At 43.3% G+C, this 19,045-nt stretch overlaps 1 protein-coding gene across 1 annotated transcript in view; it reads left to right on the forward strand.

Annotated features, from left to right (window-relative positions):
• The window catches only part of CFAP47 (cilia and flagella associated protein 47), a 410,718-nt gene that overhangs the window by 87,189 nt on the left and 304,484 nt on the right, over positions 1–19,045 (forward strand). The window contains exons 12-14 of the mRNA XM_087937909.1: positions 7,787–7,903; positions 10,257–10,391; positions 11,531–11,643. Of these exons, the coding sequence (XP_087794035.1) occupies positions 7,787–7,903; positions 10,257–10,391; positions 11,531–11,643 (365 nt within the window). The remainder of the gene's footprint in view (positions 1–7,786; positions 7,904–10,256; positions 10,392–11,530; positions 11,644–19,045) is intronic.

Below are 19,045 nucleotides of genomic sequence, written 5' to 3' on the forward strand. Positions count from 1 at the left end.
GCTAATGGAAAAAAGATCACTACAAAACAAACCACCCAGGAGATTACAGCACAAAATCCAGGATATCTCCACAACAAAACTCACAAGGCCATCACACAGCCCATTATACCAACATCAACTCCATCAACCAATCAAGAGGCAGCAGTGCAGCCAACCAGCCCAGCACACCAGCCCCCAGTACTTATAGAGAGATGGCAGCTCCGATCACACACTGCTTGCACTGGCACAAAGCCAAAAGCACCAACCTGAGGATGGCGAGTGGGACCTCGCCAAAACATCACCAAGATACTCTTAATCATACATAGGAAAAGGCCTGAACACACCTAGACCTACACACACACACACACACACACACACATACATATTTGTTTTCGTAGATTTTCACGGGTACAGGTCTTAGCGTGTTTGGGTCTTTTCCCGTGTAAGATTGAGAACATCTTGGCAACGTTTTGATCTGTGCAGGGTGGTGATGGGATTGTGCATTTAGTAGCGGTTGGTGTGTGTTTTCTTCCCGTGTGTCCTAGGAAGCCATTGGGTTTGTTGTAAATTAGGACATCCAGGAATGGAAATTGGTTGTCTATCAGACAGAACCTTCACCAGAGTAGAAACCAATGTCCTTTTCAAGGGATTCAACTTTACAGTCGCCCCCAAATACATCCCCACCGAAAACATTATATGCGGAGTTGAAGCTAGCCTAACCAAAATTAACCCAGATGTAGCCAATAAAATCAGACTTGAAGTCACCAACGTCCTCTGCTCCAGCAGTCCACCCAGAAGCAACTTACACAGAGAAGAACAAAAAGCACTCACCAACTTGAGGAAAGACAACAACATAATCATTCTCCCAGCAGACAAAGGCAACGCCATGGTCGTGAAGAACACATTGGACTACCAATCCAAACTATCCAACCTACTCCAAGACCCCACTTACAAACCTCTAAATACTGACCCCACCACCTACCTGGAAAAAACCACCAAATCCAACATAAAAGGCCCCCCCCATTAGTGAAGAGATCCAGCAAAGAATCATCCCCAGAGAAAAATCATCCAGATCATCCCTAAACTCTATGGTCTCCCCAAGATACACAAAGAAAGAACACCACTCAGACCCATAGTCAGCTCCATAGGCTTACCTCTACAGAATCTTGCCAAATTTCTCACCAAACAACTCCAGCCCTACACAGAATCCATCACCCCACACATACAAAACTCTTTCCACTTCACAGAAACAATAAAGAAACAAAACCTACAACCCGGCGACTGACTCGCAAGCTTTGATGTCATATCCCTCTTCACCCAACTACCTATTAAAGAAGCCTTGACAGCCATCCAAAACAAATACAACCCCCCTAAGCACATCCTAGATCTGACCAACCACTGCCTAACCAACACATACTTCATCTACGATGGACAAAAATACAAACAGATAGAAGGAGCACCTATGGGATCACCCCTCTCACCCATTATCACTAACCGATATATGGAACACTTTGAAACTAATGTTCTAGATAAATCCAAACACAAACGCAAACTCTGGCTTAGATATGTAGATGACACTTTCGTAATTTGCCACATGGGAGAGAACAACTGGACAACTTCCTCACACACCTCAACAGCCTACACCCCAAAATACAATTCACCATGGAAACAGAAGCCAACAACCAATTTCCATTCCTGGACGTTCTAATTTACAAAAAACCCAATGGCTCCCTAGGACACACCATCCACCAGAAGAAAACACAAACCAACTGCTACTTAAATGCACAATCCCATCACCCCCCTGCACAGATCAACTCCGTAGCCAAGATCCTCATCTCCAGAACCAAACGCCTAGCCGACAAAGACCACGTGAGAACACAACCTCACAAATGTATTAATTTCCAATGGATTCCAAAGAAGCACAATTACCAACCTAATCCTAAGGGAGACATTCCCCAGAAACCAAGACATAGAACAGGACCATGGTATCGCCTTCCTCCCCTACATCAAAGACACCACAGATAAAATCAGCAAAATTCTCCACAAACACAATATCAGGACAGCCTTTGGCACTGACCAAAAAATAGCCAACATCCTAAGAAACCCCAAAGACAAGATCCAGCTAGAAAACCTAGGAGTTTATGAAATACCATGCAACAATTGCCCAGCCACATACATTGGACAAACCAACAGGAGAATAAATGCATGCATTGCAGAACACAAGAATGCAGTCCGAAAAGAAGAAAATACTTCCTCCCTTTTCCACCACCTTAAAGCCACAGGACATGAAATTAATTTTGAGGGAACCAAATTAGTCTCCAATACTGAACACTTCAACAAGAGAATAATCAGGGAAGCCATCGAAATAGAGAAACACTTCCATAACATGAATAAATGAGACGATGCCTTCCGTCTACCAGACATCTGGAAACTAGTCCTTATCAACAAACGAGTCGCAGCCACGGAAACTAGCACCGGACCCAAAACAACACATGGCACCACCACCATTCTCCCTCACCAGACTCAAACCCAAACCCATCCCATAGACGAAAGACAACCACTGTCCAGAAACCAGACCACGGCTGCATCACCAGCTGCCACACACCCTGACCCCCAAACCAAGCAAACGGACACACACTATGAACACATATCCAGGCCTCAAACTCAGAGCCAAACCAAAACCCGGAAGGTCATATCACAGCCACCTGCTCAGGATATCACAACACAGAACTCAGGAGGTTACATCACAAAGCCTCAGGATGTTGCAACACAGCCAACAACCCAGGAGATTACAGCACAAGACCCAGGATGTCAAAACAATAGAACTCAGAAGTTATCACACAGCCCATTACCCATGTTGTTACAACACAGGAGGCTGATAGACACACAGCCAATACCTCAGCCACACATACTCTTAAGAAAAAGCCAACCAATCTGCAAACCTCAACTCCATCAACCAATCAAGAAATGACAACACAGCCAACCTTTCCACCAGTATATATATAGGGAGATGGCAGCTCTGATCACGCTTTGCTTGCACAAGCACGAAGCCGAAAGCACCAGCCTGAAGATGGCAAATGGGACCTTGTCGAAATGTTGCCAAGATCCTCTCAATCTTACACGGGAAAAGACCTGAACACACCAAGACCTGCATATATGTATGTATGTATATACATACAGTATATATGTATGTATATACATACTATATATATGTATGTATATATGTATATGTATATGTATATGTATATGTATATGTGTGTGTATGTATGTATATATATATATATATATATATATATATATATATATATATATATATATATATATATATATATATATATATATATATATATATATCTATCTATCTATCTATCTATCTATCTATGTGGATCTTTGGTTGTTCGGGTTTTCTCCCGCGTAAGATTCGAAGTATCTAGGCAACGTTTCGATGAAGTCTCATTCATCATCTTCAGGCTTCTGTCTCCGGCTCTGTGCTTCTCAGAGTAATGTGAGATTGCAGCTGCTTCCTCCTTTTAACTGCCAGTGGGGGTGGGACTTGATTGGGTGGGGGCTTGGCTGTGTTCTGATTGGGTGGGGGTGTGTTCTCATTGGTAGGGTGTTTGGTTGTGTTCTGATTGGTTGGGGGGTTAGCCGTGTTCTGATTGGTTGGAGGCGTGTTCTGTTCAGGTGGGGGCTTGGTTGTGATCCGGTTAGTCTTAGTTGCTGGGGGATTTGAGCTGGTGAGTTGTGATCTTGCTGTTTGGCTTCTAGTTCGTGGTCCTGCTGCATCTTCATAGTGGGTGTCGGTTTGCTTCATGTATGGCTCGGAGGGGTTTGAAGTGGGTAGTGATGCAGCTGTGGTGCAGCTTCTGGTCCATGGTCGTGTCTTTGGGGTTTCTTAGGATGGTGGATATTTTTCTGTTTGTGCAGAATGCTGTTTTAATGTTGTGTTTTTGGAGGATCTTGCTAATTTTGTCTGTAGTGCCTTTATACATTAAAACAGCATTCTGCACAAACAGAAAAATATCCACCATCCTAAGAAACCCCAAAGACAAAATCGAATTAGAAAACCAAGGAGTATACGAAATCCCCTGCACTGCCTGCCCTACCACATACATTGGACAAACTAACAGAAGAATAAATACACGCATTGAAGAACATAAGAACTCAATCAAAAAAGAAGAAATGACCTCTTCCCTGGTCCAACACCTCAAAGCCACAGGACATGAAATTGATTTTAAAAATACCAGAACTATCGCCCAAACCGAACACTTCAACAGCAGAATAATCAGAGAAGCCATAGAGATAGAAAAACGCCCACACAGCATGAACAAACGAGATGACACCTCCCGCCTTCCAGCCATTTGGAAACCCGCCCTCATGAACAGACGAGTACCTAACATGAAGAAGGACACCAGACCCACACCCATGAGAGCCACACAAGATGCCACCACCACACTTCCATGTAGAAAACAGACTCTCACCCACTCAGAAGATGAGACACGACCATGGACCAGAAGCTGCACCACAGCTGCATAACTACCCACTTCAAACCCCTCCGAGCCATACATGAAGCAAACCGACACCCAATATGAAGATGCAGCAGGACCACGAACTAGAAGCCAAACAGCAAGATCACAACTCACCAGCTCAAATCCCCCAGCAACTAAGACTAACCGGATCACAACCAAGCCCCCACTGAACAGAACACGCCTCCAACCAATCAGAACACGGCTAACCCCCCAACCAATCAGAACACAACCAAACACCCTACCAATGAGAACACACCCCCACCCAATCAGAACACAGCCAAGCCCCCACCCAATCAAGTCCCACCCCCACTGGCAGTTAAAAGGAGGAAGCAGCTGCAATCTCACATTACTCTGAGAAGCACAGAGCCGGAGACAGAAGCCTGAAGATGATGAATGAGACTTCATCGAAACGTTGCCTAGATACTTCGAATCTTACGCGGGAGAAAACCCGAACAACCAAAGATCCACATATAAATACCCGCGAGAACCTCAGAAAACAAATATATATATATATATATATATATGTATATATTTTCTTAAGTTTTCACGGGTACTTACATGTATGGCATTCAGCTTTGTTCGGGTATTTTCCCACGTCATTGTAGTTGTGCTTTTAAAGTTGTAGCAACGTTTCGGCAGAATCTCATTTGCCATCATCAGGCTTCTGTATTGTGTTCGTCTGTGAGTATATATTTATATACATATATACATACATGTATGTGTTATGACTCCCCTTCAAAATTCAAACGAACAAAACAGAAAGCAGCCGTTTCACAATTAAATCAAATGGAAAGAAGTCTTACAAGATAACGGCTGGCAGAAACCACAGCATAAATCTTTACTCTGTCTGGCAAACCAGTCCTGGCAATAAATCTCCAGTCTCAGAGCTCCTTGCTGTAACGTCCTCACTCAAATAGTCATTTTGTTCCTGGCAAAATGTACCAGCCCAGCTGTGTCCTTATATACTCATTGAGGCAACGTGCTAATTTACTGACTTGCTCTTCTCATTTGCTCCAGCTGATTTTGCCTTCTCAACCGTCTTCTATTTTTTACATTTAACCACAAATTTTCCAAGTTCTCATCTCCACTAGAAGACTCTCTCAAAACTTCCCTGTCAGCCATTCCCGGCTGTTGATCAGATAAGGAACCAGAGGAGGTCAAAGGTCCTGACAATTCTAATACATCAGGTCTGTCGTCCTTTGTCACGTCCATCTCCTCATCCTGGTTATCAGTCCAATCACTAAGCCAGGCTGGCTCATATTTTTCTGCGATGACCTTCTCACTTGAACTCATATCAATCACAGGAGCTGAATCCAAGCCCGGTGCCACAACACTATCCCTCACTGCAGGGCCCTTCCCCTGGGTCTGACGATCCGGATGCGGTCTCGAAGGGAAACTTTCATGAAAGTCCCGAATGATGTCTGGAGCATGAACTGCAGACGCATCCGTCCATGAGCAAATTTCCGAGTCATCCACTCTCCTCCAGACTAAATACTGGAAACGATCCTTGAGCCAACGTGAATCAGTAACGCTGACCACCGTGTCATCAACCTCCGCCTCCTCACGGGGCATTGATGGGGAAGTCGTACCAGCTGGAGCACGCAGAGGACAGTCCAGGGAGTCAGGAACCAAAAGAGAGCGATGGAATACAGGGTGAATACGCATGGAGCGCAGTAAGGTGAGCCGGTATGCCACAGGGTTGATAACCGCCTCAATCGGGAATGGACCGATGAAACGATGGTCCAATTTCCTAATTGGGCGATCGATCCGAAGGTGTTTCGTGGACAACCACACCTTGTCACCCACAGCTAACGGAGGCGGTGCTCGACGTGACCGGTCAGTTGGGAAGTCTTCAGGCCTCAGAGAGATAAACAATTGGCATTGACCCATAAATGCCGGGAACCTGTCCATTTGCCCAGAAAATTTCTCCGGCATGGATACTGGGCTTTTCCTCACAGGAGGGGCAGGGGGAACAGCAGCAGGGCTTGGTAAGCTGGAAACATAATTCAGCAATTGTGTTACCTGATTCTGAAGCCTCACATTGCTTTGCAGTAGCTGATTAATTTGTTGTTGTTGCTGCTCTACCAAACACTGCAGTTGATTTGAATCCATCTTGCTTTAAAGATGGTTTGTTTGGGCCAGGAACAATAATGTTATGACTCCCCTTCAAAATTCAAACAAACAAAACAGAAAGCAGCCGTTTCACAATTAAATCAAATGGAAAGAAGTCTTACAAGATAACGGCTGGCAGAAACCACAGCATAAATCTTTATTCTGTCTGGCAAACCAGTCCTGGCAATAAATCTCCAGTCTCAGAGCTCCTTGCTGTAACGTCCTCACTCAAATAGTCATTTTGTTCCTGGCAAAATGTACCAGCCCAGCTGTGTCCTTATATACTCATTGAGGCAACGTGCTAATTTACTGACTTGCTCTTCTCATTTGCTCCAGCTGATTTTGCCTTCTCAACCGTCTTCTATTTTTTACATTTAACCACAAATTTTCCAAGTTCTCATCTCCACTAGAAGACTCTCTCAAAACTTCCCTGTCAGCCATTCCCGGCTGTTGATCAGATAAGGAACCAGAGGAGGTCAAAGGTCCTGACAATTCTAATACATCAGGTCTGTCATCCTTTGTCACGTCCATTTCCTCATCCTGGTTATCCAATCACTAAGTCCAATCACTAAGCCAGGCCGGCTCATATTTTTCTGCGATGACCTCCTCACTTGAACCCATATCAATCACAGGAGCTGAATCCAAGCCCGGAGCCACAACATGTATGTATGTATGTATGTATGTATGTATGTATGTATTAAAAAACTGTATGGATGTGTTATCTCTTCAAAAAATAATAGGAGAGGAGAAGATATAATATTCAGGATTGGTCAAATAGGGTTAGATACTGGAATGGCAGTGTTCCAATATCTAAGGGTCTGACACAAAGAAAAGAGGGTCAATCTATTCTCCAAAGTCCTTGAAGGCAGGACAAGAAGCAAGGAATGAAAACTAATCAAAGAGAGACCCAACCTAGAACTAAGGAGACATTTTCCTACAGTTAGAACTATCAGTGGAACTCCTTGCCTCCAGAAGTTGTGGGCACTCCAACACAGGAGGCTTTCAAGAGTTTGGACAATTTAGCTGAAATGATATAGGGTTTCCTGCTTGAAGGCCTCCAAGGTCCTTTCCAACTTGTTATTCTGTTATTCTTATTCTGTTATTCTGCACCTGTAACTATTCAATAAGTTCACTCAGAAAAACTTTCATTTTCATTTTTGTTGCAGATTTCAACTCACTTTGTGAATATGTACACTCATCCCACAAGTTCTGAACAGTATTTGCACAATGCCTTGCTACTCGTGAATGCTTTTCATGCAATAAATCTTGACATAGATATAGTAGTAAGTGGTCCTATATTACAAATATTCTATGAATAATTATATTCTTTCAGTTATACCAGTTTATGTTCCTATTTTTAAAGTATGGTAATGCACATAGGTAGTTAACAATTTAATTATATTGTTTAATATGATTATTTAATTATTAAGTTATATTGGTATAAAACTATCCAGCTAGCTTATTTTAACTTTTTGTAAGAATAAAAAAGGCATTAAGAACTTTAATTTTATGGTGGTTTGTAATATTTCAAAAATATGAATTAATTATGCATCAATTTATTTGACTTATATTTTGCCTTTATTTGTCATATCAAGACAGTGTACAAGAATCCTCATATTCGTACCACAACAATAGCCCTTTGAGGTCAAGAAAGTCTAGACTAAGAAAGAAATAGATCCAACATCTTTCAGTCAGCTGACATCACTAAGGAAGAATTAGAATTTACATATTTTTGGTTTCTAGGGCTGCATCTTAACCATAACATCAGATTTTCATGTGTGCGGATAGGAAATTTGCTTTTCAAAAAAGTAACTAATAATGCCAGCAATGTTGTAAATCCAACTAAAATATGGCAATGGTTAGATGTGGTTAGGATGAATCACAATTTCACTTTGTTGGCCACGCTCATACCCAGTTTAGTGAAGGGGAAAGTCCCAATACATAACATGATACCGCCATGATGACATGAGTTTGATACCCCTGGACTAGAAGACTGAAAGTCTATTTTGGCTAGCATTTGCAATAGGCAATTTGTATGACAGGTTCCCTATCCTATGTTGTGTTCCAAAAAATCTGTTATAGATCAGGGGTCGCCAACCTTTTGGACCTCAGGGACCACCAAACTCATAATTTTAAATCCCAGAGACCACTAACTGGTTCTGTGGGCGTGGTCTAATTTGTGGGTGTGGCTTGGTGGTCATGTAATTGGCTGGGCATGGCTTGTATGTAAATATTATAAATATTTATATAAATATTGAATTTTTTATAAAAAAGCAACTTTTACCCAAAATCAGGCAAAGCAGGCAGGCAGATTGAGTTGCTCACAGAATCATTCAGTGATCTGTCTATCTGCCTTCGGCTAACTCAGTCTCTCAAATTTGCTTGCCGTGAATCTCCACTGAATAATAGAACCTTTAGCCCTAAAGGAGGTTCGGCTGTGCTTAAAAGCAGAGCCGAAGATCTAAAGACTAGCTAGAAAGCAAGAAATCCAACCATTTCCTGTTTCCTAGCTAATCTAAATCTCCCTGCACAGCAGAACAGCTGATGGTCGGAAAAAGGAAAAATAGCAATTTAGCAGGCAAGTTTGCCAGATAAGGAGTGAGTGGGCGGGGAGTATTCCCGCAGGCCATGTGGGCTGCGCAGCCTTGTGTTTCTGCGCAGCCTGGATTAATTGCTTTGGGGGGGGTGCTCTGGGGGTAAGATTTCTCTGTGGCCCACCAAAATTTTCTCACAGCCCACAGTGGGTCGCGGCCTACCAGTTGGCGACTGCTGTTATAGATTATGTAGTCTAAGACTATTTCACATCCTTCCACAAGTGCTTGGTACTACATTGATAATCTGGTGGAAAATCTTTTAGAAATACTTTAAACAACCAGTCACTATAAATATTTGTATGAAAAGAATTGTGAAAATGTAATATTTTCTGTATTTCTTACTTAGTCAGTACTTAAATATTTATGTAAATTTCCCCTGGTTTCTCAGATATCTGCTTTTATGTATTTCCTTATATTGATGTTTGAAATACAATTGGTTCTAGTCCCTATCGCAAAGGTGCTTTTTTTCAAGAGGCAATTGGGTTTGAAAAGAAAAACTTTCTCATCCAAGAATCTTCTTCAGCTGTGACTGGATGGTGGGGAATGGAAGGATTTTGAACCTGATAGCCCTCTCCTCTCTCAACAGAGGGGAAGGGATATGACATCATCTATCTCCAATCTACAATACAGTCTTTTCAACAGTTCCAAGAAGACTCCACACCCATTTGCACATTCAGGTAACCCTGATGACAGATAAACCTCCAGACAGCCCCAGTGACCTGCTAAAAGAATGAAAATGACCAGCTGTCTGTATCCTTCCATTGCCCATCATCCAGTCAGAGCTGAAGAAGCTTATTGGATAAGGAGCGAAATGTCTTCAAAGAAAAACTAGAAAGTCCAGTTGCCTCTTGGAAAAGCAGCACCTTTGGGACAACCATGACCTGGATGACTGAGAATCTCCATAGTCTCCTAGTTCCTATGTTTTATTTTCTGTTTTGTAGTAGCTTTAAATATGAAAAATCATTAGTTAAAAAGATAAGTAAAATTGCAGTCTCTTAATATTTACACAATTTACACTGCTTTATTTTTAATGTAAAATTAGGCTGCTGACATTTGCGATCCAAATCCAGTCATGATGCTTATGCTTTGTGTCTATTTATATGAGCGTCTTCCTCAGTATTTACCTAAGAAAACACTAGAGTTTACTGGCCAACTCCATGCTACTGTTCTTAGAAAGGTATTTGTATATTAAGATTTTAAGTAAATTTTATAGAATTGAAAGTGAGCTTGGCGATTTCTTTTAGTAATATTGGAAGAAATTAACCTTTATAATTATGCGTTATTAGTATTATATCATCCAATCCACCATCACTCAAAACTAGGCATGCATGCCCCTAACTCAATTCCAGCTACTACTGACCTTAAATGCAAGCTACTCAACACAAGAAGCCTCGTAAATAAATAGATACTGGAAGATAAGCTGTAATGTGAAGAAAAAGGAAGATGCACTTATTGATTCATAGCTAGAGGTTTGGTTTCTGAATGTAATAGGCAGTCATGCCATATCAAATATTAGGTTATTAGCTGCAGATCTGAAAAATGTTTTCACATTGTTATCCAGATGTTTTGCACTTCAGTTTCCATAATACTTATGATTACTGGGCATAATTTTAATAGTGATCTGTGATTTTGGATGTCCCTATTTTGTTACTAGAGCTATCATCTAATAAAAATGTAATTTAAAGCCTCACTACAACTCAACAGCTTTTAACTTCTCTTTTATCTGTAATATATGAATAATTAGGGACACAGTAGCTCTGTGGCTAAGGCGCTGAGCTTGTCGAACAGAAAGGTCGGAAGTTCAGCATTTTAAATCCCTAGCACCGCATAACAAAGTGAGTTCCCGTTACTTGTCCTAGCTTATGCCAACCTAGCAGCTCAAAAGCATGTAAAAATGCAAATAGAAAAATAGAGATAATTTTGGTGTAAAGGTAACAGCATTCCGTGCACCTTTGGTGTTTAATCATGCCAGCCACATGACCCAGAGACGTCTTCGGATAGTGCTGGCTCTTTGGCTTTGTAACGGAGATGAGCACCGCCCCCTAGAGCCGGAAATGACTAGCACATATGTGCGAGGGAAACCTTTACCTATATGAATAACAACTGTCTTTTTTTATGAAGTGCATCTACAAAAAAGAATATAATATATAGCTTGCCTCCTTTCCACATCTTGCAGCTGTTGCATTTACTGAAATAAAAAAATGTAATACTGATTCACATAGTTTTTATGCACAGTTTTATGTAAATCTTTGGGAGCTGCTCTGAAAAGCAAAGTAAAAAGATCCAGTAAATGAAAATATTGTATTTTTTCAACAGATACTGTTGAAAAACCCCAGCATAAAGCCCTTGATATACAATGCTACAATTTTAGGAAAAGAATCCTCTACATTTTCATTGTCTAAAGGAAATACTGTTACAATTCCCCCAAAGTAAGTAAAGTTCCATTTGGTTTATAATTGCAATTAAGCTTTTAATTTACTTTGATTTATGTTTATTGGTTGAAATCTTGTGTGGTTTTATGTGACTTGGAATTCATATTCATATATGGCAGATTTCTTGAAATAAATTTTAGATCCTCTTTTAAACAATGAAACTTCAAACTTACGTTTTCCTTGCTTTTTTAAAATTTGCTTTTCAAATTGTTTTCCTTGTTTTTAGCAGCCATGTATTTTTATTTCCTTTGCCATTGTAAAGTAGTGTGACTATTTTAAGCAGGAAAATAAGGCTTTCTTTCTTTTTTAAGAAAAAGTAATTTTATTATCATTTCTGAGATTGGTTTACTGCCAGAGAGGGAATGGGAATGCTTCCCTAGTCACATATGGTGACTAGGGTGATGCAATGGAATTTATTGCATTTTGTAGGGTTTTTTTCTGTTTGATAGTAAAATAAAGTTGCATCTCATGTGCTAGGATTAGCGGGGCCTGGAAGCAGGGATGAGATTCTACCGGTTCTCACCTATTCACTAGAACCTATTGTTAACTTTCTAAACAGTTCAGAACTTGTTATTGGAAGAAATCTCCTTTTGTTTTTTTCCACTTTTCAGTAGTGGTGGTATTCTACCAGTTCGTCCAGGTTCGGGCAAACCAGTAGTAAAATATGTTACAGTTCGGCCAAACCACTAGTAAAAAAACAGGTACCGGTTCAGCCAAACCTTTATTTCTTTTTTTTTCTCCCAACGATCAGCTGTTCCGACTTATCAGCTGAGCCAGGATCCTGCACACTGTATTACTGCTTTGCCCAGGAGGCTTCCCTGAGGCTCAGGAGGCAAAAAGGGGCATATGGGGGGTGCTGCGTGGCCTGTGCTCCATTTTTTGCCTCCTGGAAGCAAAAATGGACTCCCAGGAAACTTCCCTCACTCCCAGGAGGCAAGAAAATGGAGCATGGGGGGGAGGGTGCTGCAAAAAAAGAAAGAAGCCATGCCCACAAGTCACATGGCCATGTCCACCTACCACGCCCACAGAAATGGTAATAAAAATATTTGCATCCCACCCCTGCTTTACAGGGCTAATCCTGTAAGGAAGGCAGGAAGGAAACATTCCGGTGTTTTTTCTAGAGTAATCTTTATTGCCTGCTTACAGAAACTGCCTCTCCATTAACCCTTATTACATTCTTGTGAATAAGCCTAGACTCCAGAGGTTTTTTTTCTTTGCTGGTACTTTCTTAAAGTGGAAGGGTTACTTTAAGCTTTTTACACTGCTGTTGAGAGGAAATACTCCCCTGTTGGAATATATATATGTGTGTGTGTGTGTGTGTGTGTGTGTGTGTGTGTGTGTGTGTGTGTGTATTATGACCCCCCTTCAAAATTCAAACGAACAAAACAGAAAGCAGCCATTTCACAATTAAATCAAATGGAAAGAAGTCTTACAAGATAACGGCTGGCAGAAATCTCAATCCACAGCATAAATCTTTACTCTGTCCGGCAAACCAGTCCTGGCAATAAATCTCCAGTCTCAGAGCTTCTTGCTGTAATGTCCTCACTCAATAAATCACTTTGTTCCTGGCAAATTGTACCAGCCCAGCTGTGTCCATTTATACTCATTGAGGCAACGTGCTAATTTACTGACTTGCTCTCCTCCTTCGCTCCAGCTGATTTTGCCTTCTCAACCATCTTCTGTTCCTTACATTTAACCACAAATTTTCCAAGTTCTCATCTCCACTAGAAGACTCTCTCAAAACTTCCCTGTCAGCCATTCCCGGCTGTTGATCAGATAAGGAACCAGAGGAGGTCAAAGGTCCTGACAATTCTAATACATCAGGTCTGTCGTCCTTTGTCACGTCCATCTCCTCATCCTGGTTACCAGTCCAATCACTGAGCCATGCCGGCTCATATTTTTCTGCCATGTCCTCCTCACTTGAACTCATATCAATCACAGGAGCTGAATCCAAGCCCGGAGCCACAACACTATCCCTCACCGCAGGGCCCTTCCCCCGGGTCTGACGAACCGGATGCGGTTTTGAAGGGAAACGTTCATGAAAGTCCTGAATGATGTCTGGAGCATGAACTGCAGACGCATCCATCCATGAGCAAATTTCCAAGTCATCCACTCTCCTCCAGACTAAATACTGGAAACGATCCTTCAGCCAACGCGAATCAGTAACACTGACCACCGTGTCATCAACCTCCGCCTCCTCATGGGGCGTTGATGGGGAAGTCCTACCAGCTGGAGCACGCAGAGGACATTCCGGGGAGTCAGGAACCAAAAGAGAGCGATGGAATACAGGGTGAATACGCATGGAGCACAGTAAGGTGAGTCGGTATGCCACAGGGTTGATAACCGCCTCAATCGGGAATGGACCGATGAAACGATGGTCCAATTTCCTAATTGGGCGATCGATCCGAAGATGTTTTGTGGATAACCACACCTTGTCACCCACAGCTAACGGAGGCGGTGCTCGACGTGACCGGTCCGCAAACCGTTTATAGTCCTCTTTCGCTCGTTCAAGTTGTTGCCTGACTAAACGGTGGACTGCTTGTAGTTCCTCCAGAAAATCTTGGGTCTCAGGAACCGGTGAATCCATCCAAGTTAATGGAAAGAAGCATGGATGATAACCTACATTTTTGCGAAAAATGGCGTTACCCGAGTGGAGGTTGGCTGCAAGTTATTAAAAGCGAATTCTGCCAATGGGAGGTATTTCGCCCAATCGCTTTGTCGCTGATTAACAAAACACCTCAAATATTGGGTAAGAATGCCAATCACCTTCTCAGTCCCGCCATCAGTTTCCGGATGATGCGCTGACGCTAAGCACACCTGAACTTGTAGCGCTGCCATTAACTGTTTCCAAAACTGCGCAGTAAAATGAACTCCACGATCAGAAACCACTCTATCTGGCAGTCCATGCAGACGAAAGATATGCTGTAAAAATAGCTGAGCCGTAGTGTGGGACGAAGGTAATCTCCGACAGGGAATGAAATGAGCCATTTTAGTCAGCATATCAACTACCACGAGCACCGTCGTGAAGCCCGACGAGGATGGTAAATGTGTGAGAAAGTCCATGGAGATCGTTCCCCATGGTCTGCCTGGAGTCGGTAATGGTTGGAGGAGTCCAGGGGGCGCACCTGACGCCGCTTTCGCTTGCCTACACTGGACGCAAGAAGCGACGTAAGAGAACACATCGTGACGAACCCGAGGCCACCAAAAAGTCCAGGTGACCAAATGCAAGGTTTTATAAAATCCAAAATGGCCAGCAGCAGGGTTATCATGACATTGTGTCATGATGAGAGCTCTCAACGACCTGGTAGGTACGTATAATAAACCCCGATGTCGGAGCAAGCCCTCTTCAAAGGACCATGGAGAATCAGGTCCGACGTCCCCCCGTCTCTGCTGCGTCCACGCATCCAATCGTTGCGTCTCTCGTATGCGAGCCCGCAAGTCTACTGGATCTTGCAGTACGGCCAAGGATTCTGGTGGTAACACCGTTCATAGAGGAAGAGGATCCTCGGGACCGATATACTCGGGCTTCCAAGACAACGCGTCTGCCCTCCGATTCTGTCCACTTGGAACATAAGTAACGGAGAAATTGAACCTGGCAAAAAACAACGACCACCGAATCTGGCGTTGGTTCAATTTCTTAGCTGTGGTCAAATGTTCCAAGTTTCGATGATCTGTCCGAACCTCTACCTTGTGCCGAGCCCCCTCTAAATGATGTCTCCAGGTCTCAAAAGCAGCCTTAATGGCCAACAACTCCTTTTCCCAGATGGTGTATTTGCGCTCTGAAGCTGTGAGCTTCCTAGAATAGTATGCGCATGGGAAAAGAGGCGCGCCATCCTTCGAAGCTTGTAACAGTACCGCTCCGATAGCGACATTAGAGGCATCTGTCTCAACCACAAATGGACGATTCGGATCAGGATGCCTCAATATCAGCTCGGCCACAAACGCTTTCTTTAAAGTTTAAAAAGCCTGTTGTTGTGGAGGCCCCTACACAAACGGGACCTTCTTACGGTGGAGCTGAGTTATGGGGTCCATTACTTTAGCAAAGTCTGGGATAAAAGTCCAATAGTAGTTGGCGAATCCCAAAAGACGTTGGACGTCCTTGACTCGACGAGGGGCTTCCCAACTATACAATGCCTCAACCTTTTTAGGGTCCATAGCAATGCCCTCGGGAGAAATGATGTGCCCTAAAAACTCTATCGACGACTGAAAAAAGAAACACTTCTCCAGTTTCACGTAGAGCTTATGCTCCCGAAGACGCTGCAGCACTTGACGGACCTGATGAAGGTGGTGATCCCTGGACCGGGAGTAGATCAAAATATCATCCAGATACACCACGACAAACCGATCCAGCATGTCCCGAAAAATGTCGTTCATCAAATGCTGGAATACAGAGGGAGCGTTGGTTAGACCAAATGGCATGACGGTGTACTTGAAATGACCATAACGAGTGCCAAACGCCATCTTCCACTCATCCCCCTTGCGCATTCAAACCAGGTTGTAGGCCCCACGCAGATCGAGTTTAGTGAAGATAGTAGCCTCTCGCAACCACTCCATCAATTCTGGAATGAGCGGTAAGGGATAGCTATTCCTCACGGTGATAGAGTTTAGTCGTTTATAATCACAGCAGAGATGCAGTTCTCCCGTCTTCTTCTTAACAAAAAGATCGGGAGCCGAAAGAGGGGACAACGAGGGTCGAATAAATCCCCGAGCTAAGTTTTTATCCAAAAACTCTCGGAGTGCAACCAACTCGGGCTCTGACATGGAGTATAATCTCCCCTTTGGCAATGGAGCGTCCGGTATCAGGTCCACAGGACAATCATAAGCACGATGTGGGGGTAATCGGTCTGCCTCCTGTTCGCTGAAAACATCGGAGAAGTCCGACAGCTCCGAAGGAATTGAGACAGCAGGAGCAGCGATATCTTGGCCAGCGCAAACATGCCTCAGGTGGTCCACACATTGTAGGCTTGGAAAAGAAATGGCGTTCTGTGACCAAGCCACCAACGGATCGTGCAAACGCAACCAGGACATTCCGAGCACCAAAGGGAGATGGAGGTTCGAGGTGACATAAAAACGTATTGCCTCCTCATGATCCGCAATAAGCATACGCACTGGCTGAGTAGCCAGCGAATGGGTCCCGACTTGAGTTCACGCCCATCTACGGTTTCCACCTTAATAGGTGGATTCACAGGAATCAAAGGAATTCCAAAATGTTTAACAAAAGCACAGTCCATAAAGCTGGTTGTAGCCCCTGAATCCACCAGCGCAACTGCGGGAATTCCTTCCTTCTGGGACTGTGAAAAGATACGAGTGTCCAAAAGTAAGTGCCGAGGAGGACCAGGATTTACTTCGGCAATTTGGGATGGGGGTGTAAGATGTGCCTGACCTAAGGTTTCCCTGAGGTCGGGCCTACCCCATTTCCCGACGGGCCAGGAGTTGTTTCAGGCACAGGTCTGCAAGTCCTTCTCTGAGTGCAGGAATTTGCAAAATGTCCCGGACCCCCGCAATAAAGGCACAAACCTTCCTGGAACCTTCTCGAACGTTCTCGCACCATTAAGCGAGGGCGGAGTGCGCCTAACTCCATCGGCTCCTCAGCATTAACCGTGGGTTGGAAAACTCTCGGTGGCGTGGGTTGTGCACGAGAAAACGAAGATGGTTCCATAACGAGCCGTTTGCGTCCACGTTGCTGTAAACGAGCTTCAATTCGTAAGCACTGAACTATCAATGCATCCAAAGTTAAAGCCCGCTCTGCATGGACCAGCTCATCTTTGATGGCATCAGACAAGCCTTCCTGGAATGCAGCCATATGAGCCGGTTCATTCCAGTTAGAGCCCATACACAGCAAATGAAATTCTGCAATGTATACCTGCAGGGAACATTTCCCCTGATTAATGTCCTGTAACCGTCTGTCCACAGTTTGTATCTTAATTGGGTTCTCAAACATCGCTCTCATTTGTTGGAGAAAACCCTGGAAATAGTTCAACAACGGGCTATCTTGAACTAACAAGGGAGTAGCCCAATTAGCAGCCTGCCCGGTTAATAAACTGATCATAAATCCTACTTTAGACCGGTCGGTTGGGAAGTCTTCAGGCCTCAGAGAGATAAACAATTGGCATTGACCCATAAATGCCGGGAACCTGTCCATTTCCCAAGAAAATTTCTCCGGCATGGATACTGGGCTTTTCCTCACAGGAGGGGCAGGGGGAACAGCAGCAGGGCTTGATAAGCTGGAAACATAATTCAGCAATTGTGTTACCTGATTCTGAAGCGTCACATTGCTTTGTAGTAGCTGGTTAATTTGTTGTTGTTGCTGCTCTACCAAACGCTGCAGTTGATTTGAAGCCATCTTGCTTTAAAGATGGTTTGTTTGGGCCAGGAACAATAATGTTATGACTCCCCTTCAAAATTCAAACGAACAAAACAGAAAGCAGCCGTTTCACAATTAAATCAAACGGAAAGAAGTCTTACAAGATAACGGCTGGCAGAAACCACAGCATAAATCTTTACTCTGTCCGGCAAACCAGTCCTGGCAATAAATCTCCAGTCTCAGAGCTCCTTGCTGTAATGTCCTCACTCAAAAATCACTTTGTTCCTGGCAAATTGTACCAGCCCAGCTGTGTCCTTTTATATTCATTGAGGCAACGTGCTAATTTACTGACTCGCTCTCCTCCTTCGCTCCAGCTGATTTTGCCTTCTCAACTGTCTTCTGTTCCTTACATTTAACCACAAATTTTCCAAGTTCTCATCTCCACTAGAAGACTCTCTCAAAACTTCCCTGTCAGCCATTCCCGGCTGTTGATCAGATAAGGAACCAGAGGAGGTCAAAGGTCCTGACAATTCTAATACATCAGGTCTGTCATCCTTTGTCACGTCCATCTCCTCATCCTGGTTACCAGTCCAATCACTGAGCCATGCCAGCTCAGATTTTTCTGCCATGTCCTCCTCACTTGAACTCATATCAGTCACAGGAGCTGAATCCAAGCCCGGAGCCAACATATATATACAACATACAACATATATATATATATATTTTCTTAAGTTTTCACGGGTACTTACATGTATGGCATTCAGCTTTGTTCGGGTATTTTCCCACGTCATAGTAGTTGTGCTTTTAAAGTTGTAGCGACGTTTCAGCAGAATCTCATCTGCCATCATCAGGCTTCTGTATAGTGTTCATCTGTCAGTCAGGCTTTTATAGTGGTTTCAGATTTAAATTTGGGGCAGCCTATTGCTGTGCCAGAATGGTTTTTTCTTCACCCTGATTGGTTGGGAGTCTTGGTTTGTGTTTATTGGTCTTGGAGTTCGCTGTGTTCTGCTTGATTGGTGTTTCTAATATCTCCTGTCTGTTTTTTTGGCTCTTTTTGTCTCTTGATTGGCTGGCAACATTTTGTTACTTTATTGG

The sequence above is a fragment of the Pseudonaja textilis genome, chromosome 7 (assembly GCF_049901715.1).
Source record: "Pseudonaja textilis isolate UNSWEBS1 chromosome 7, rPseTex1.2, whole genome shotgun sequence".
Taxonomy (NCBI): Eukaryota; Metazoa; Chordata; class Lepidosauria; order Squamata; family Elapidae; genus Pseudonaja; species Pseudonaja textilis.